The sequence below is a fragment of the Hemiscyllium ocellatum genome, chromosome 39, assembly GCF_020745735.1.
Source record: "Hemiscyllium ocellatum isolate sHemOce1 chromosome 39, sHemOce1.pat.X.cur, whole genome shotgun sequence".
Lineage (NCBI taxonomy): Eukaryota > Metazoa > Chordata > Chondrichthyes > Orectolobiformes > Hemiscylliidae > Hemiscyllium > Hemiscyllium ocellatum.
In genome coordinates, this window is record NC_083439.1 from 11339697 (window position 1) to 11362211 (window position 22515).

The 22515-nt window shown below is 42.4% G+C and overlaps 1 protein-coding gene across 1 annotated transcript in view; it reads right to left on the reverse strand.

The window, feature by feature from the left end:
* pex11a (peroxisomal biogenesis factor 11 alpha) overlaps positions 1-22515 on the reverse strand; it is a 31373-nt gene that overhangs the window by 5094 nt on the left and 3764 nt on the right. Inside the window, exon 2 of the mRNA XM_060853099.1 lies at positions 19959-20074. Within this exon, the coding sequence (XP_060709082.1) occupies positions 19959-20074 (116 nt within the window). The remainder of the gene's footprint in view (positions 1-19958; positions 20075-22515) is intronic.

A 22515-nucleotide genomic window follows, 5' to 3' on the forward strand; every position in this document is an offset into this window, starting at 1 on the left:
GCAGCTGAAACTGACACCTGGAAGCGGCAAGAACAAACCACTATAAATACCGGAAGAAACATCAAAGCAGCGCTTCACACGAGGCTCCAACAGCACTGATGATGTTCCCTAGCCAGGGAACGAAACGTTTGCAGCAAAAACTTCCAGCTCGGCGAGCAGAACCACAACAACGGATACCCGAGCTACAAATCTTCAATCAGTGGTAGATTAGATTAGATTAGACTTACAGTGTGGAAACAGGCCCTTCGGCCCAACAAATCCACACCGATCCGCCGAAGCGCAACCCACCCATTCCCCTACATTTATCCCTTCACCTAACACTATGGGCAATTTAGCATGGCCAATTCACCTGACCTTCACATCTTTGGACTTTGGGAGGAAACTGGAGCACCCGGAGGAAACCCACGCAGACACAGGGAGAATGTGCAAACTCCACACAGTCAGTGACCTGAGTCAGGAATTGAACCCGGGTCTCTGGCGCTGTGAGGCAGCAGTGCTAACCACTGTGCCACCGTGCCGCCCACGGTGCTGCAGGATGAACAACGAAATCAATTTTATACTCACCTAGGAGGCTCACCCTGCCCATTTTGCCAGTAGTCTCCCAATCACACCCAAGCAAAACAAAAACTGATCCTTAGTGTAGGCCTCCCTGACGCCACTCCTGATGCGGGCATCTACTTGCTGCCTTTATCAGGCTCCACTTTCACTCTTGGCCTTTGTACCACTGCAACTGGGGCCAAAGCCTCTGCTTTGTCTCTCTGACTCCTCATGTGTGGCTTCCGCACTGATGTGGATGTCACAATGCATGGAAGATATTTGTAAGTTGTCAGAGCATATGCAGCTGTGCGCACACAGTGATCCAACTGCACTATGGACAATCAAATCAAATACATAAACAGCCTCTACCAACTAGCTACATATAACCATTTAAAAAAGGCAGGTATGATCCCATTGAAACAGAATTTACAGATGGAAAAATACCATGAGAAATGCAGCTTACAGAAAATGGAGCAGACTATTTTGTGCCAATATGAAAGGACAATCTTATTTACTTATAGCATAATCAATTTCTACTATTTTTACAAATATTGCTTGGAAAATTTTCATTATTAGAATTGAATGCAGAGTTTTCTCCCAAAACTACACATACCTGAATCTTGTAGGGGTCTGAGCAATGATGGCTATGGTGAAATGTGTGGCACAACGGAACAAGAAGTGTGGGTTGAGCAGGAGCATCTTCCACCATTTTAAATACTCTCCACAAGTTGTTTGGCAAGTTTTGAGCCAGGTGACTGCAAGTTGCTATTTAAGGGGGATTATTGCTTGTTAAACATCTTGATAACAGCCCAACTCATTCATTAATATTCATAATTCTATCTTAGCAAAACCGCCAAACAAGCTTGGCATCGAGAAAACACAGCACGGAAACCAGAGACAGTACTAGGCAGATTCAACTCACCACCTACTCCAAATAAGCCCTCTGCTGGACACCAGATATCAACATCTGCGGGCATGGTACATGGGCAGCAGCCACACACTCCACAGGCATCTGACATGTGCCAGTCTCTATGAACCCTCATCGCACATCTCCGATCCACTTACAGAATACGTCTGTACTTCAATGCTGCACTGGCAACTCCCATTGAAACACTACAGCAAGGATGCTACGTACTCAGGGACAGACTTCCAAATCAGGAACTGGGCTAGGTTGCATTCTGGGCTCTTTGCTAGCTGTCATATCACTCACTCACTCTGAGCCTACCTGGTTGCACACAGATTCCTTGCCATCCATAGTCTTGTATTTTTGCACTTCTCCCCCCTCAGCCAGATACTAGCATCATATTACTTCTGCCTGGCTTTACCATTAAGCACAGACACAAAGCTTGCTGTGTGTGTCAGCATGCCTCAGTGGAGTCAACAGGCATAGCCTTTACTCAGAGGGTCCCAGCATAGTAATTTAAAGGCATGTCAATCCAGGACCTGCTCAGTTAGTCAGATTCAGAATTCTCTCCACATTAGTGTTGAGGAGCCAAACATTGGGCAGCACATTACCATTTTGACGCTTTCCGCTCGACTATGGGTTATTTTACTCCTGAAACAGGCAAAAATAAAGGGAAAGGAAAGTGGGTGGCACAACTGTTCCCTTTATTGCAAGATGGCGTCCGAAGCAAGTGAGTAGGCAGCACAGAGGACGTGTAGAGTCAGTGATGTCACAGGTTGGGGGTAGGTGACAGTGAGTATGGAAGATGTTGCGGGTGATAATGAGAGTGGCAAAGCATGAAACTTACAGAGATGGGTGCAATAACAGAGATAGAATGAGTATGAGGTATCAGAGAGAAGATGGTACCATTTATGCTGGCAGAGTGGAGGGCATTTTCCTTTTCCTGCAATGCTGTACATTCATCCAGAAGTGTAAGACTACTTTAATGCAAGTGGCAACATCAGAGCTGCCTGGCATGGTCTGTCAGGGCCTCCACTACTGATCCTGGGGAAGAGGAAGTCAAGCCTATAAACCTCGTCCAGCAAGAATTCCAGATCCAGCCTATAAACCTGGGTACATATTTTCCCCTTAACCTTATCTGCCATATTAGGGGAAAAATGTCAGCAATCATGCAGGACAACTCCAGACTGACAATGCTTCTCTGGGTGCACAATGGGCTTTCAAAAATTGCACAGATGCCAGGAATACTTGTGAAATCTGGAATATCTGCTGAGTGCCAAGTTGTTTTAGGATCAGTGCATCGTAAGATAGGGCTGGAATCAGATGTGAGTGACACCATAGGGGCAGGGGGTGTAGTTAATGAGGCACTTCTGGTAACATACAGCAAGAAAACAGCTAGACCTACCAATGAATAAGCCTTCATTAAACCTCGTGCAACTTGCACTTGCTCAAAAAATGTCAGATTCAGCCTTTTAGTTTCATTTCAGAATAGAGGTAAATTGGATAACTGTCACTGGTAGCACTGTCACTTCTGAAACATAACAGTTAGAGATTCAATCCTTGTTATAGGCTTGGGAACAAAATCTAGGCTGATATTATCCTGCATTACTGAAAAATGTGCTACATTCTGAAAGCAGCTGTCCTATGGAAGCAATTTAAACAGAATTCTTTTCCACGTATTCAGGTGGATGCAACATCAGTCATTCATTTGCTATTTCTGGAATCATGATGAGTACACACTTGATGCCATAGTTCCCAATGGATCCCCATGACTGTGCTTCAAAAAAAGTGATCATAACATAAGAAAAGTATGATTAGGTACTTTTAACTACAAGTTCTTTTTCCAATCAATAGAAAAAAAAACCTTTCTATGTATCAGGACAAACAAAAACAAACTAAATGCATGCAATTGTTTGGCACTTTTATACTACAAGCTACTGTTAGCTTATCTATAAGACTTAGCCCTAGGTCTACTTGGTCTGGGTTCCACAGGCTGTGTTAGAGCTCTGCGCCCTGTCTAGTTATTTCTCTCAGATGACTAGCGAGAAGTGTCCCTTCAGAATCAATCCTGTTTTTCAGTAAGATGAGTAAAATTAGATACTGATGACTGACATGTACAGTGACATTGAATAAATGAACATACAAAAGCAACAAAAAAAATGCTCAGTAAGCCAGTTACAAGTGAACAGAACAAGTCCTATGTATTTTTTTTCTGTCCCCTCATTCTCTTTCTATTTCAAAGCCACTCTGCCTTTAGTTTCTTCCCTGAGGTACATTCAGACCCAGTCCCTAGTCCAACCCATTTTGTAGTTCTATCTACCTAATCCTATATTGGCTCAGACCCGAATCTCTTTTCAATAAGTCCAAGGCAAATCACGTGCCTCCCTTGGAATTCTGCAAATGACCAATCAAAGCATCTGAAAGCTGTCCCAACTCATCCTCCGTTATTCTTTTGGCTGGTATGCCTAGTCCCCATTCATTTTTTAATATGACAGCCCATGTACGTACAGAGGCTTTTAGAGTCATGGAGTCATACGGCATGGAAACAGACCCTTCGATCCAACCAATCCATGCCGGCCATAATCCCAAACTAAACTAATAGGACATAGAATATTATAGTGCAGCACAGGCCCTCAGTGTTGTGCCAACCTGTGGAACCAATCTGAAGCCCATCTAACCTACACTATTCCATTCTCGTCTATATGCCTATCCAATGACCATTCTTGCAACCATGGGAGGCATTAATGTCTCTCCTATTCCTATGGGAACTTGACCAAAAAGTCATGTTCTTTTGCTTCTCCTTCGAAGCATTCAATGTCCACTCTCCACTACTGTGACACTTTCCCATATCAACAGTCTCCTCATGAGAGACTTAGGTGACCACCAAGAAAATGAGTAAGCACTGGCAGGCAGTGCAGGAATCCCTTGTGGCCTTTTCTCTCTAATATAGATATATCTTTTTGAATACTGTTTTTGCTTTGGGGGGGGGGGGGGGGGGGGGGGGGGGGGAGTGTGGGGAAGGGAAACTAAGAGCTTAGTAAAAAAAAACAAAAAGAGAGGCATCCATAAGGTTTAGGAGACTGAAGCCACATAGAACCCTGAGAGAATACAAAAACAAGCAGGAAAGAACTCAAACATGCATCAGGAGGGCCAAACGGGGCCTTGAAATGTGCAGGTGGAGACACTGCTGAGGCCTTGAGAGGACTACAGAATAGCCAATGTTGATTTTTTTGTTTAAGAACAACAACAGGAATAATCTGGGAAATTATAGATGTGAGCCTAATGACAGTGGAAGGAGTTATTAAGGATTCTTAGGGATAGAATTTATTCAAATTTGGAAAAATACAGTTATTAGTGCTGGGCAGCATGGCTTTGAGAGGGGAAAGTCATGTCTCACAAATTTGATTCAGATTTTTGAGGAAGCACCAAAAATGATTGATGAGGGCAAGGTGTTAGATGTTGTCTATATGGACTTTAGTAAGGCCTTTGGCAAGGTCCTTTATGGTTTTGGAAGGCTGATACAAAAGGTGAAATCACATGAAATCCACAGTGAGGTGGTACAGCAGATACAGAACTGGCTTAGTCACAGGAGACAGTAGCGATGAAAGGTCCTCAGTGCTGGGATCCCGGTTGTATAACATACAAATATGATTTGGAGGAGAATATACGTGAACTGATTAGTAAGTTTGCAGACAAAGATTGGGGGAACTATGGATGGTGAGGAGAACTGCCAGAGAATATAGCAGGATATAGATAGGCTGGAGACATAGCTCGAGAAATGGCAAATGGAGTTTAATCCAGACAAATGTAAGATGGGGCACTTAGGAAGATCCCCAGGAGGGAAGTATACTGTAAGTGGCAGAAACCTTAGTAGCATCAACATACGTAGACATACAGTTCCACAGTTCCCTGAAAATAGCAACACAAGTGGATAAGGTGGTCAAGACAATATATAGCATGCTCGCCTTCATCAATCGGGCAAAGTATAAAAACTGGCAAGGAAGGTTGCAGTTGTACGGACTTTCAGTTGGTCCACATTTGAAATATTGCACAGTCGTCACACTATCAGAAGGATGTGGAGACTTTGGAGAGGGCACAGAAATCGTTAACCGGGTTGTTACCTGTTTTGGAGAGTATTAGCTATGAGGAGAGCTTGGACAAACTTGGTGTGTTTTCAATTGAACATCAAAGAATGAGGGGCAACCTGATAGAAGTTTACAAAGCTATGTGAAGCATGGATGAAATGAATAGCGAAGTCTTTTTCCCAGTGTAGAACTGTCAATTATATATGTTGAAAGTAAAAGGGGGTTAGTTCAAAGGAGTTGTAAGAGGTAAGTTTTTTTTTACACAGAGGGTGGTAAGTGCCTGGATATATCTGCCAGAGGTGGTGGTAGAGACTGATACAATAGCAACGTTTAAAAGGCATCTTGACAGTTATAAGAATAGGCAGGGAAGAGAGAGACAGAGACAGAGAGAGAGAGAGAGAGAGAGAGAGAGACAGACAGACAGACAGACAGCGAAAAGGTAAAAGGTTTTTAAGTGTAGAAAAGCACCATGTGTCAGTGCAGCGTTGTTGGGTCAAAGAACTTGTTCCTATGCTGTACTGTTCTTTATTATATTCAGAGTCATACAGCATGGAATCAGGCCTTTGGTCCAATGCAAACAAATTTTCCAAACTAAACCAGTCCCACTTACTTATGTTTGTCCCACATCCCTCTAAACCTTTCCTATTCATGTACCTGTGTAATGTTAAAAGATTAAATTGTACTCTATCTCTAGACATTAGTGTAATGTTTAAGGGTTAAACTGTACTGTCTTTCTCCAGAAGCTGGACATTCTGGGATTTCATTGTTGTGGCCTTTTCGGAGACATGGATAGAGCACGGTCAGGAATGGATGTTGCAGGTTCCAGAGTTTAGATCTTTCATCAAGAACAGGGAAGGCAGTAAAAGAGGAGGAGGTGTGGCCTTGTTAGTCAAGGACAGTATAACATGGCTGAAAGAACTTTTCAGGAGGACTCATCTACTAAGGTTGTATGGGCTGAGGTTAGAAACAGGAGAGGAGAGGTCACACTGCTAGGAGTTCTTTTTAATAAGCCTCCGTAGAGTTCCAGGGATATGGAGGAGATCATCGGCAAAACAATTCTGGGTAGGAGTGAAAGGAACAGGGTGGTCATTATGGGGGACTTTACCTTCCCCAACATTAACTGAAAATGCTATAACTCTAGTAAGTCAGATGGATCAGTCTTTGTCCAATGTGTGCAGGAGGGTTTCCTGACACAGTATGTTGAAGGGCCAACAAGAATGGAGGCCACCCTCGATGTGGTGCTTAGTAATGAACCAGGCCAGGTGTTTGATTTAGTGGTAGGTGAGCACTTTGGAGAGAGTGACCATAATTCAGTTATGTTTAGTTTAGCAATGGAAATGGATAGGTATATGCCACAGGGCAAGAATTATTGATGGGGCAATTATAACGCGATTAGGAAACACTTAGGATGCATAGAATGGGGTAGCAAAATGCAGGGGATGGGGATAATCGAAATGTGGAGCTGGTTTAAGGAACAGATATTGTGTGTCCTTGATAGGTATGTCCCTGTCAGGCAGGGAGGAGGTGATAAGGTAAGGGAACCGTGGTTTATGACAGAAATTGCATCTCTTGCTAAGTGGAAGGAGGCTTATGTGAGATGAGATGGTTCAGATGAGGTGATGGAGAGTTACAGATTAGCCAGAAAGAATTTAAAGAGAGAGATAAGAAGAGCAAAGAGAGGACATGAACAGTCTTTAGCAGGTAGAATAAAGGAAAACCCTAAAGCTTTCTATAGGTCTGTGAAGAATAAAAGGATGACTAGGGTAGGAATAGGGCCAGACAAAGACAGAAGTGGGAAGTTGCGTGTGGACTCTATGGAGATCGGAGAGGTGCTAAACCAATATTTCTTATCGGTTATCACTCAGAAAAGGAGAATACTGTAGAGGAGTAGAATGAGATCCCAGACATTAGACTAGAAATGATTGAGGTTAGTAAGTGTTATTAATTCTCAAAGGAGCGAAAGTAGACAAGTCCCCTGGGCTGGATAGGATTTATCTGAGGATTCTCTGGTAAGCTAGGGAGGTGGTGTTGGAGCTTTTGGTTTTGATCTTTGTGTCATCGTTGTCTACAGGTTTAGTACCATAGAACTGGAGGATTGCAAATGTTGTGCCCTTGTTCAAGGGCAGTAGAGATGTTCCAGGTAATTATAAACCAGTGAGCCTTACGTCTGTTGGAGGAAAGGTTTTGGAAAGGATTATAAGAGATAAGATTCATAATCATCTAGCAAGCAACAATTTGATTACAGATAGTCAACATGGTTTGTCAAGGGCAGCTCATGTTTCACAAACCTCTGAGTTTTTTGAGAAGGTGACAAAGCGTGTGGATAAGGGTAGGGCAGTTGACGTGGTGTACATGGACTTCAGTAAAGCCACATGGTAACCTGCTGGAGAAAATGCAAAGGCATGAGATTGAGGGTGATTTAGCAGTTTGGATTAGAAACTGGCTTTCTGTAAGAAGGCAGAGAGTGGTAGTTGATAGAAAATATTCAGACTGGAGTCCGGTTACTAGTGGTGTGACAAGGATCTGTTTTGGGACCACTGCTAGTTGTCATTTTTATAAATGACTTAGACGCAGATATAGGTGGATGGTTTAGTAAGTTTGCAGATGACACTAAAGTTGGTGGAGTAGTGGACAGTGCAGAAGAATGTTACAGGTTGCAGGGGGACTTGGATAAACTGCAGAATTGGACTGGGAGGTGGAAAATGGAGTTCAATGCTGATAAACAGGAGGTGATTCAATTTGGGAAGAATAACAGGAAGCTTTAATTTTGGGTCAATGGAAAGATTCTTGGTAGTATGGATGTGCAGAGGGATCTTGGTGTCCGTGTACACAGATCCCTGAAAGTTGCCACCCGGTTGGTAGTGCTGTTAAGAAGGCACACGGTGTGTTAGGTTTCTTTGGTAGAGGGATTGAATTCCGGAGCCATAATGCCATGCTGCAACTATACAAACTGCTAGTAAAGCCGCACTTGGAATATCATGTACAGTTCTAGTTGCCCCATTACAGGAAGGATGTGGAAGTATTGGAAAAGATGCAGAGGAGATTTACCAGAATGTTGCCTTGTCTGGAGGGAAGGTCTTAGACAAATCGCTGAGACACTTGGGTCTGTTCTCATTGGAAAGAAGGTGGCTAGAGGGGATTTGATAGAGACATACAAGATGATCAGAGGATTAGATAGGGTAGACAGTGAAAGTATTTTTCCTAAGATGATAAGGGCAGCTTGTACATGGGGACATAGCTACAAATTGAAGGGTGATAGGATTTAAGATAGATGTCAGAGGTAGGTTCTTTACTCAGAGTGGTAAGGGCATGGAATACCCTGCCTGCCAATGTGGTTAACTCAGCCACATGAGGAAGATTTAAACAATCCTTAGATAAGCACATGGATGATGATGATGGGATGGCATAGGGGGATGGGCTTAGGTCAGTTGACAGGTTGGTGCAACATCGCAGGCCAAAGGGCCTGTTCTGCGCTGTATTGTTCAGTGTTCTAAGTGGGTGGGGATGATATTCATATGGGAATGTGGATGACTCCCATTTCATTTGGGCAGCCATTTACTGCTACTCTCCTGCTATTATCAAATTAAACTCTCATTCACTCCCTTCCATTCAGAAATGCTTTCATAGCCACCCCCTGAAACTAGGACATTTCATACCTACATTGTCTTGGGGAATCAGAGTCAGGTAATCATCTGCATAACTATTCCCCAGGATCATGGCATTTACATTTATATTATTTCCAAGGATGACCTCATCCTACTAATAGATCTGAGGTAACATGCGATTATTGGGGTGGTGCTGAGTGGGCAGAATGCCTGTAAGCCAACTGGCCTGTATAAAGGGGATGAATTTCCTTGGTTCAGGACCTCTTTTGACTTGACTTCACACACCTGCAGGGAGGGTCTAAAGGGGGTCACCTTGCTTGTACAGGCTTTAACTGTTTGCAGAAGCTGGTGTGTGCGCATTGCATATCGTGTGTGAAACCTCGGGAAAAAAAACCTAACACCTGTCCAAATGTTGTAACTGTACCTGCATCTACCACTTCCTCTGGCAGTTCAATTCACATACAAACCATGCTGAATGTGAAAACATTTCCCCTCAGGTCCCTTTCAAATCTTTCGCCTCTCACCTTGTCTATGTCCCTCATGATTATACAACCCTCTACATATAATCAGGGTTACCCTTCAGCCTCCTATGCTCAGGGAAAATTGTCCCATGTTCTTCACTATCCACCCTCCTTTCCTTTGTCAGCCTGCACTATGAGTGACTTTGCATGTCAGCTCTGATATTCAGTCTACATTACTCTTACCTCAGAGCAAGATGTTGTAGGTTCAAGCCCAATTCCAAGGATTTTGGGCACAAAAACCTCAGCAAACAGCCCTGTGATAGACTGATGTACAGAAAGAGATGCTGCCTTTTGAATGAGATGATAAATCATGGCCCACAATTTATTCACATTGAAAATTTGAAATGTATACCACCTTACTCTCCTCCTACACTAATGCTAATACATGTCACTTTATAAGTGTTCAATAAAGCATCCAATTGCTGCCCTCTAGCTGTTTATACTTGACCATAATTTATATAATTAACAGCCTTGTCTGTTGTCTCAGGTGGACATGAAACTCCCATGGCAATAAACAAAAGAGCAGCAGGGGAATAATCTCTGGTGTCCTGATCAATACGCATCTTCTAATCAACCACACTAATCCTGATTACCTAATCATTTTCACACTGCTATTTGTGGAGATTTGGTGTACGCAAACGAACTACTCAGTTGCCGATATGTCAACAACTGTACTCATAGAACATTACAGCGCAGTACAGGCCCTTCGACCCTTGATGTTGCGCCAACCTGTGAAATTAATCTGATGCCCATCTAACTTACACCAGTCCATATGTATGTCCAATGCCCATTTAAATGCCCTTAACATTGGCGAGTCCGCTAATGTTGCAGGCAAGCCATTCCATCCCCCCTACTACTCTCAGAGTAAAGAAATCAGCTCTGATATCTGTCCTAAATCCAACACCCTACAACTTAAAGCTTTTTCCCCTTGTGTTAGCCTTCACCATCTGAGGAATAAGGAATAAGGAAGAAATACGATAGATGGAAGGAGGCAAGGGTGAGGGTGAGGGTGATGGTGATAGGCCAGAGAGGTCGGGAAGAAGATTACAGGTCAAGAGAGTGGTGCTGAATTTGGGGGTTATCTCAGTCCTAACCCCCGAATTCAGCACTGCCCTCCTGACCTGCAATCTTCTTCCTGACCTCTCCGCCCCCACCCCGTCTCCGGCCTATCACCCTCACCTCCTTCCACCTATCGTATTCCCAGCGTCCCTCCCCCAAACTGTGCCCCCTCCCCCGCCCACCTTTTATCTCAGTCCACTTGGCACACCAGCCTCATTACTGAAGAAAGGCTTATGCCCGAAACATCGATTCTCCTACTCCTCGGATGCTGTCTGGCCTGCTGCACTTTTCCAGCACAATTTTCAACTCTGGTCTCCAGCATCTGCAGTCCTCACTTTCTCCTCCTTTATTTCCATACCAGGCTACATCCTAGTAAATCTCCTCTGTATCCTTTCCGAAGCTTCCACATCCTTCCTATAATGCATTGACCAGAACTGTATGCAATACTCCAGTGCAGCCTTACCAGTATCTTGTACGGTTGAAGCATGACCTTGTGTCTCCAAAACTCAATCCCCCTACCAATAAACGCCAACGCACCATAACACCTTCTTAGCAACATTATCAACTTGGGTGGCAACTTTCAGGGAACTGTGCACCTGGACACCAAGATCTTTCTGTTCATCTACACTGCCAAGAATTGTACCATTAGCCCAGTACTCTGCAGTCCTGTTATTTCGTCCAAAGTGAACTACATCACACTTTTCCACATTAAACTCCATTTGCCACTTTTCAGCCCAACACTGCATCTTATCTATGTCCCTCTGTAACCCACAACACATTTCGGCACTATCCACAAATCTGCCTACCTTAATGTTATCTGGAAATTTACTAACCCATCCTTCTACGCCCACATCCAGATCATTTATAAAAATGACAAACGACAGTGGTCCCAAAACAGATCCTTAAGGCACTCCACTGGTAACTGAGCTCCAAAATGAACATTTCTAATCAACCACAACACTCTGTCTTCTTTCAGCTAGCCAATTCCTGATCCAAAAGGCTAAATCACCTTTAATCCCAAAACTCCGTATTTTGTGCAATAGCCTACTGTGTGGAACCTTATCAAACACCTTACTGAAGCCCATATACACCACATCAACCGCTTTACTTTCATCCACCTGCTTTGTCACCTTCTCGAAGAACTCAATAAAAGTTAGTGAGGCACAACCTACCCTTCACAAGACCGTGTTGACTATCCCTAATCAAATTATTCCTTTCCAGATGATTATAAATCCTATCTCTTACAACCTTTTCCAACATTTTACCAACAACTGAAGTAGGGCTCACTGGTCTATAATTACCAAAGTTGTCCCGACTCTCCTTCTTAAACATTTGCTATGCTCCAGTCTTCTGGCACTACTCTTGTCGACAATGGTGACATAAAGATAAAGGTCAAAGGCTCTGCAATCTCTTCCCTGGCTTCCCAGCGAATCAGAGGATAAATCCCATCTGGCCCAGGGGTCTTATTTATTTTCAGATCTTCCAAAATTGCTAAAACCTCCTCTTTCTCAACCTTAATCCCATCAAACTTGTAGCCTGTATCTCCGTATTCTCACTAACACTGCCTTTTTCCAATGTGAATACTGACGAAAAGTACTCATTAAGCGCATCCCTTATGTCCTCAGATTCCAAACACAACTTCCCATTACTGTCTTTGATTGGCCCTAATCTTACTCTAGTTAGTCTTTTGGGATGCATATACCTATAGAAGGCCCTAGGGTTTTCCTTGATCCTATCCACCAACAACTTTTCATGTCCTCTCCTGGCTCTTTTTACCCCTCTCTTTAAATCTTTTCTGGCTAACAGACAACTCTCAAGCCCCCTAACTGAGCTTTCATGCCTCATCCTCACATTAGACCTCTTCTTTGTCTTGACAAGAGCTCAAATTCTTCAGTTCCCTCTCTTGACAACTACCTCCCTGCATGATAGATACATACTTATCAAGGACCCACAGTAGCTGTTTCTTGAATAAGCTCCACATTTCAAATGTGTCCATCCCCTGCAGTTTCCCTCCGCATCCCATGCATCCTAAATCTTGTCTAATCACATCATAACTGCCTTTCCCCCAGTTATACCTCTTTCCATGCAGTATTTACCTATGTCTGCCCATTGCTATTGTAAATATAACCAAATTATGGTCACTATCACCAAAGTGCTCACATACCTCCAAATCTAATACCTAGCCGGGTTCATTCCCCAGTACCAAACCCAACATGGCATCGCCCCTTGCACACATTGTACAAAAACTGACCCATCTAAGTTACTTGAATTATAGTATTCCCGGTCAATATTGGCGAAGTTAAAGACCCCATAACAACTACCCTGTTACTCTCGCTCATATTGAGAATCATCTTTGCTATCCTTCCTCTACATCCCTGAAACAATTTGGAGGCCTATAGAAAACTCCCAACAGTGTGACCTCTCCTTTCCTGTTTCTAACCTCAGCCCAAATTATCTCAGCAGAGGAGTCCTCAAATGTTATCTCAGCTGATGTAATACTACCCTTGATTAACAATGCCACAACCCCATTTCTTTTACCATCTTCTCTGTTCTTGCTGAAACATCTAAATTCCAGAATCTGCAACAACCATTCCTGTCCTCCCTCTAGCCATGTTTCTGAAATGGCCACAACAACAAAATCCCAAGCAACAACCCATGCTGCAAGTTCACCCACCTTATTCCAGATGCTCCTGGCACTGAAGTACACACATCTCAAACCAACACCCTGATTGCTGGTGCCCTCTCATGACCTTGTAAACCTATCCCTGACCTCACTACCGTCAACCTCCTGTACACTGGAACTACAATTAGGTTCCCATCCCTCTGCTGCATTAGTATAACCCCCCTCCCCCAACCAAAGAGTATTAGCAAACTTCCCCTCCCCCCAGGATATTGGTATCCTCTGATTCAAATGAAGACCATCCTGTTTGTAGAGGTCCCACCTTCCACAGAAAAAGCTCCAGTTATCCAAGAATCCAAAACGCTCCCTCCTGCACCATCCTTGCAGCCACGTGATCAGCTCCACACTCTCCCTGTTCCTCGCTTCACTAGCATGTGGCATGGGCAACAAACCAGAGATGACAATGCTGTTTGTACTAGTTCTAAGCTTCCATCCTAGTTCCCTGAATTTCTGCCTTAGATCCCCACCTTTCTTCCTACCTATGTTGTTGGTGCCTACGTGAACACGTCATGGGGCTTCTCCCCCTCAAAGATCCTGAAAATAAGATCAGAGACATCATGACCCCTGGCACCTAGGAGGCAACATATCAATCATGAGTCTCTCTCGTTCCCACAAAACCTCCTATCTGTCCCCCTAACTATGGAGTCCCCAATGACTAAAGCTTTGTTCCTCTTCCCCCTTCCCTTCTGAGGAACAGGAACAGACTCTGCGCCAGAGACCTGTGTCCCATTGTTTACACCTGGTAAATCGTTCCACCCCCCCCCCTCCACACACACAACAGTATCCAAAATGGTATACTTGGTGTTGAGGGGAACCGCCACAGGAGATCCCTGCACTACCAGCTGGTTCCTTTTCCTATCCCTGACGGTAACCCATCTACCTTCTTCACGTGGCTGTGGAGTAACTACCTCCCTGTAACTCCTCTCAATAACCCTCTCCACCTCCTGAATGATCCAAAGTTCATCTAGCTCCAGCTCCTTAACACGGTTCTTGAGGAGCTGGAGTCGAGTGCACTTACTACAAATGAAGTCAGCAGGGACACTAGAGGCAGCCTTACCTCCCACATACTGGAGGAGGAACATTCAACTGTCCTAACCTCCATTCCCACTATTCTAAATTCCCAAATAGACTGCTGAAAAAAAAATCCATTGGAACACTTGAAAGAAAACACTTGTCACCTTACCAACTGACGCACAGAACTTTTATTTTAGTTAGGGGAGGAGGATGTGTGGGAGACACTACCTGAGTAATGTTTCGGATAAAGCGACCGTACCAAATATGTGACCTCATGACCTCTCCAGGAACTGGAGAAAACCAGTACTAAAAGCAATTTAAGTTGTATAATCACATGTCCCAACAGATTTCACTTCAAAGGTGAAATGTTAACGGTAAAGTACTCTGCGGCATCCTGAGATTGAGAAAGGTGCTATTAAAATGTATTCTTTATTATTTTAATCCCTACTTCTGTTTCCCATGTTTGTTATCATCCAAGTTCACTTACACCACTGCTCCCACAATACAAATTTCTCTACCTTAACTTAATAGGCACTGCGCTTGATATTACTCATGGCTTCTCTAACCTGATCATTTGTAGAACTGACAAGGTCATTTCCGACGACCTCTTGATATATCACAGCACTTGCATGCATCCTTTGACTTTTCAACCACATTTCACATTGTATCGGCCACCAGAATAGACAAGTTGGTTTCAAGGGCAATTTCAATTGCCCAATTTTCCAACTTCAAGGATGAAATCAAACAAAACAAAACAAAACTTAAAAGGTATTGACTCAAAGCTTCAAATTTAAAGTGCTCTTTAACTGACCTTAGATTTAGTTAGATTAGTCAGATTACGACGTAGAGCTTTAATCCATTGTCTCCGCTCATCTGGCTGCCACCTTGACTGACCTCTACAGTCAGATCTTTATCATTAGTAAAGATCACATCTTTCTCCTTTCCTTCATTTTTGAACTGATAAATGACATTATCTAGCAGACTGTGCAAATAACACTGCTGTCATTTTTAAAAGTCATTTTACTGATGCACATTGTCGGTTGTATTCAATTATCTGTTTCTCCTGGAACACAGAGTAAAAGCAGATACCATGGAGCTGCTAAGTTCTCAGCTAAGGGACAACTGCTTGACAGGTGACCATGGCTTGTAAAAGGCCTGTACAACACAGAAATACCTAGACTGTAAAGAAAAATCAAGAAAACTCTCTCTCTTTCCTCCCATCCAGGACAAAGAATTACATTTTCTTAGCACCACATCCACACAATTCAGTCCACCCACCAACGCTCAGTAGCAGTACTATCTACAAAATCCACTGCACAAATTCACCAAAGCTCCTTAGACAGTACCTTCCAAACCCAGCTGCAAATGTGTTGCTGGTCAAAGCACAGCAGGCCAGGCAGCATCTCAGGAACAGAGAATTCGACGTTTCGAGCATGAGCCCTTCATCAGGAATAAAACTTTCATTATTCCTGATGAAGGGCTCATGCTCGAAACGTCGAATTCTCTGTTCCTGAGATGCTGCCTGGCCTGCTGTGCTTTGACCAGCAACACATTTGCAGCTGTGATCTCCAGCATCTGCAGACCTCATTTTTTACCTTCCAAACCCACTACCTTTACCAGCTGGAAGGACAATGGCAGCAGATAAATGGGAGCATCATCACCTGTAATTCCCCCTCCAAGCCACTCACTATCTTTACTTAGAAATATCTGGCCATTCCTGTGTTGCTGGGAAAAAAATTGGAGTTTCCTTCCTAACAGCAGTTGGGGGAATACCGAGACACCAAAGACTGCAGCAGTTCAAGAAGGCAGCTTACCATCTTCTCAAGGGCAATTAGGGACAGACAATTAGGACTTAACCAGCAATGTCCATATCCCATGAATGAATAAAATAAAAGTTTTGTTTTCGACTCTCTTCAGTGATTTTATAGTAGGGTGCTTAACTGTTGAACTTTAGTGGTAAACCCATTTTCAGATGTACTTTTAAAAACAAAAAAAATGAATAATTACATTATACTTGTTATGATCCCAGCTGATTATAATACTGGACACGTCGGATCTGAAAGTGAAACCTGTTTTGATAGATAAGTTTTATTTTTCTTTTCTATTTGTATAGGATGGTGGTTTAGGAATATAGTCATACAAATCTACCAGTATACTGAAAGAGCAAAGTTTATTTTGCAAAATAAGCATTAAAAAACTGTAAAGAAGATAACTTAGAAAAGTCTTATTATAAACAAGAAGATGATTCAGTCCTTTTCCCAGTGTTACCTTTCACAGAAGCTGAAACCCAATCAAGTATCACCCCTATCTTTACACCTTAACTTCTTACTCAACAAACTCTTTCTAGCCACACTTGCTGCTGAAACAGCTCAAGACTTCTCGTCAGGTCTGATGGATTGGCGATTTCTGCAAACTCTCAATCCAGACACATCTCCAAACTAAAAACTGAACTTCCTCTGAACTCAACCTGCTAGTGACCATCCATATCTGTAGATCATATAACTCAACTTTGTATGCATTCAGTATTTAGCTTGAGTCATTTAGCTTAAGTCATAGCCTTTCCAAGAAATAATAAGTTCATCATTCCAAATGACTTTTTGAGCCTCTCTTAGAAAAACAGGTCACTTTCATGGAATTGACGATTAAAGTACATTTCTTTCCCTCTGTTTTGGGACCCAAGTTCATAAATAAAAGCAATATACCACAACACTACATCACTTACTCCTTTGCTCACCTGCACAGACTCATGGAAAATTTGACATTTGTAAATCTGAAAATCAATTTTAAAGGGAAACTTGAAGCTTAACAACTGCAATTTCAAGCCAATTTCAGACTCAACTTGTCAATGGTGCAGAAATTCTATTCCCTAACCTCAGTTGACAATCAAGTGGATCTCATGGAATACAGGAAGTACTAGCCATTTGGATACAGAACGGGCTCAAAGGTAGAAGACAGATGGTGCTGATGGAGAGTTGCTTTTCAGACTGGAGGCCTGTGACCAGTGGAGTGCCACAAGGATCGGTGTTGGGCCCTCTACTTTTTGTCATTTACATAAATGATTTGGATGCAAGCATAAGAGGTACAGTTAGTAAACTCGTAGATGACACCAAAATTGGAGGTGTAGTGAACAGCGAAAAGGGTTACCTCAGATTACAACAGGATCTTGACCAGATGGGCCAATGGGCTAAGAAGTGGCAGATGGAGTTTAATTCAGATAAATGCGAGGTGCTGCATTTTGGGAAAGCAAATCTTAGCAGGACTTATACACTGAATGGTAAGGTCCTAGGGAGTATTGCTGAACCTTGGAATGCAGATTCATAGCTCCTTGAAAGTGGAGTCGCAGGGAGATAGGATAGTGAAGAAGGCATTTGGTATGCTTTCCTTTATTGGTCAGAGTATTGAGTACAGGAGTTGGGAGGTTATGTTGTGGCTGTACAAGACATTGGTTAGGCCGCTGTTGGAATATTGCGTGCAATTCTGGTCTCCTTCCTATCGGAAAGATGTTGTGAAACTTGAAAGGGTTCAGAAAAGATTTACAAGGTTGTTGCCAAGGTTGGAGGACTTGAGCTATAGGGAGAGGCTGAACAGGCTGGGGCTGTTTTCACTGGAGCGTCAGAGACTGAGGGGTGACTTATAGAGGTTTACAAAATTATGAGTGGCATGGATAGGGTAAATAGACAAAGTTTTTTCCTTGGAGTCCGGGAGTCCAGAACTAGAGGGCATACGTTTAGGGTGCGAGGGGAAAGATATAAAAGACACCTACGGGGCAACTTTTTCACACAGAGGGTGGTATGTGTATGGAATGAGCTGCCAGAGGAAATGGAGGAAGTTGGTACAATTGCAACATTTAAGAGGCATTTGGATGGGTATACGAATCGGAAGGGTTTGGAGGGATATGGGCCAGGTGCTGGAAGGTGGGACTAGATTGGGTTGGGATATCTGGTCGGCATGGACGGGTTGGATTGAATGGCCTGTTTCCATGCTATAAATCTCTATGACTCTAAGCGCTGGAATATTTATAGACGACACCTCTTCTCATGTAAATGCAATAGGATCTTCCTGGTTCCTATTGGCTACCAGGCTCCTCTTTATATCAGGGACTGTTCTTCAGAAGCAACTTTTGAAAAACAAATGGTACATCTTGGAATAGTCTGAAAATTGGGAAGTGCCAAGTAAATATTAATTATTTCTTAACAATACAGACCCAAGGTAGGAGGTAAATATCACAAAGGTGCTCCAGTCTCAACATTGTGGTGGCTACACACCGGGAGAATTTTTTAATTGTGATAGAGAACAGGAATTCTCTATTATCAAATTGTTTTGGCAATCTTAGTGATATTGTTTTATTTGTTTAAAGCAGCATTCTCTCTAGGTTGTTTGGCTATGCATGCACATAGCTGTTCAAAGGTTCTATGCATGGCAATCTGCATCTGCGTGTAGATCGTGGTACTGACATTCAGTTCTAGAGGCAGTTGCTATGCAGCCAGAGACAAAATTAAAGGGAGCGCTGTTCATGGGAGGTGCGCTTTCTTGACTAGGCCAGGATTTAGCATCCATCCCTAATAGCCCTTGAGAAGTTGGTGGTGAGCTGCCAATCTTTCTAAACAAAAAACTGGTCATCAGATAAGGATGTTGCTAGCTAGACCAGTGTTTATCACCCATCCCAAACTGCCCCAGAGAACGGTTAAGAACCAACCACTTTGCTGTGGGTCTGGAGTCAAATGTAAAAGGAATGGTAATGGCCATAGTCCTCTGGGATGTGTAGGTTAGGTGCATTAGTTGGGTAAACACATAATAATAGGGTAGGGGAATAGGTCTGGGTGGGTTACTCTTCAGAGGGTCAGTGTGGATTTGTTGGGTCGAAGGGCCTGTTTCGACATTGTAGGGATTCCATGATTTTCTGAATCAATCTTGACTGGATTGCATGTTTGCCATTAGACTAGCTTTTTATTGCTTTACTGATCCTATTTAACTAGCTGCCATGGTGAAATTCAAATTCATACCCAGAACATTAGCCTGCATAGCAGACTGCTACTTCTATAACATTACCACCATGCATTTCCTCCTTTCTAAACGGCTGTCGTACTTGGGTTACAGGGACACCCACTATGCTGTTAGAGAGTGCCAGGTTCTTGACCCAGCGACAGTCAATGAAATAGCTACAACTCAGGATTGCGAGTGGTTTGGGAGGAGAACTGGCAGGTGGTGCTGTTCCCATGCATATGCTGAACTTGTCCTTCTCAGCAATAGAGGTTGCAGGTCTGGAAGACACTGTTAAAAGATCCTTAATGCATTCTGCAGCACATCTTGAATGGTACATATTGCTGCAAATATGCATGAGTGGTGAAGTAAGTGAATGTTTCAGGGAAATTAATGCATTCACATTAAACGTATTCATTGTTGAACTGATTCAATACAAGAAAAACATTTTATATTAACTTGTTAATATGAGTATAAAAACCTCAGAGTAATTTCACCTTATTGGTTATTAAACAGAAAAGTGGAAGTGCTGCTTTATATCCCTCCCAACTCCAGAGTTAGTTATATACTTACACTTGCGTCCTGAACTCATGTTAGATTCCAACTGTTTGAGCTTTGAAACCAGCTCCTTGTTGCTATCATTCTTGTGAATTAGATAATTAAGTAACATGCATGCATACTGAATGGTTCTGTAAGGAAACAAAATGCAAGAAGCACACAGCTTATTTTCTGCTACATGCAGTGTTCACTATTAAACAATTTAGCAAATGCACTATCCTTAAATGTGTTGCATCAAAAAAAAAAGATAGCTCTTCTAAACTGATTTAAGTTCTAATATACAGTGATTTCTCACACTAATCCTGCAACAGGAGAGAGATTGATATTATCCTGGGGTGGATTCAAAACCAGACTCTTGAGGTGAAGCAATAGCAAGTAACAGTTCTAGCTCTACAAATGTCGTAGGATTTATGAAGAGGCACTTGATGGAACTTTACAATTTAGATAAAGAATGTCTAGCAGGAATCACTAATAAGAATTTTGTAATTGCTACACTTCTACAAAGCCACCAATTCAAAACAATCTTTAAAGAGAGTGAGAAGAGAGGTCGTTATGATGAACACAGAAGCTTTGCTGGAATAAACTGAAGCAGATAGTCAACCTTGTAAGGAGAGTAAAGTAGATATAAAATTTTAAAGCCGAAGATGATATAGGCCTATTAGGGAGAGCAGAGCAGTGGAATTATTTTTAGGATTGCAATCGCAAAAGCAAAGCACAGTCATGATATGCCAAATTGAATCCTCCTGTGTTTTAAATTTCTGTGGTTCTCTGGTCACATCTGATCATCAATATTATTACTGTAGGGTTCAATGGAGCTGTTCTTGAAATAATTCATAATGAACAAGGAGACTTTGCTCTTCTGATGCATATCTAGACCTGTAACATAACTGAAAGCTGAGAACTTATCAGCTTCCAAAGCAAGAGAGAACCTGCACATGGGTTGAAGTTGCAGCTCCTCATCAATTCTGTCATTTTTATTTATCAGGCGACCTTTCTCCGACTAGTTATAGAACACAAGTAAGCGTGTTCACCCCTCAAGCCTGTTCCACAATTCAATAGGACCATGGCTAATCTGTGGCCTGACTCCATAAACCTCCCTTTGGCCTATTTATCGATCTCAGATTTAAACTTAAATTATTGATCCTGTATCCTGTATATCCATACTGTTTGCAGAACAGAGTTCCAAACCTCTACCACCCTTTGTATGTAGAAGTGCTTTCTAACATCTCTCTGAACAGCCTAGCACTAATTCTGAAACTATGCCCCATTGTTTAGAATCCCCAATCAATAGTTTCTTTTTATCTACCCGGTCGTTTCCTGTTAATATCTTGAAGACTTCAATCAGATCACCCATAACCTTCTAAATTCTAGAGAAAACAGGCCTAATTTGTATAATCTCATCTCATAACTTAAACCCTGATGTCCAGGTATCATTCTTGTAAACCTATGTTGTACTCCCTCCAAGGCCAATGAAGTCTTCCTAAGGTGTGGGGCTTGAATTTGCTCACAGTAGATGAGGTCTAAACAAGGTTTTGTATAACTGTAGCATAACTTCTGTACCTTTGCATTCCAGTCCTCTAGACATAAAGGCCAGCACTTCGTAAGCTTTGTTTATTTTCTGCACATGCTCATGATATGTTAAAGATCAATGTGCCTGAACACCAAGTCTCTTTGGACATCCACTGTATTTAACTTTATACCATCCAGAAAATAACGTGCTCTTTCCTTTCTCGGTCAAAAATAGATGACTACATACTTGCTGACATTGAATTCTATCACAGTTTTGCCCATTTACTTAGTCTATTGATATCTTTTTTGGATTTTATTTTATTATCTAACGCTATCTGCACTGCTGCCTAACTTTGAGTCATCAGCAAACTTGAATATATGACTTTCTATTTCAATATCAAAGTCATTAATAAATAAATGTGAATAATGAGGCCGTAATACAGATTCTTGTGGGATACCACTGGTCAAATCATGCCAATTTGAGTAGCTATCCACTATCCCTACTTTCTGTCACCTGCCATTCAACCAGCTTCTCAGCCATGTCAATAAGTTGTCTTCAATTCCACGGGTTCTACCTTAGTTAACAAAATTTCATGTGGGAATTATCAAATGCCTCTTGAAGCTCATATAAACAACATCCACTGTAGACATTCCTCTGTCCCCTCAGTCACCTTGTCAAAAAATTCAATTAGGTTTGTCAGGTATGACCTACCTATCTATGCTACCTCTCCCTGATTAGCAGAAAATTTTCAAGGTGATCATTTACCCATTCTTGATTACAGATTCTAACCATTTCCTCACCACGGATATTAAGCTAAATGGTCTGTAATTCCCTAGTTTTCTTCTTTCACTCTTCTTAAATAAAAATGGAGTGGTCTCCTCACCAATTGAAAATACACAGGCATTTTGAGGATTTTGGTGGCAAATTCCCTGATATATTTGAGACCTGTTACAGTGCATCTTGAAAATGCATATATTGCTTCTACACTGCATCTGAGTCAACAGAAATGAATGATGAAAGTAGTGAATAGGGTGCCAAAGGCAACTGTGACCTGGATGTAGT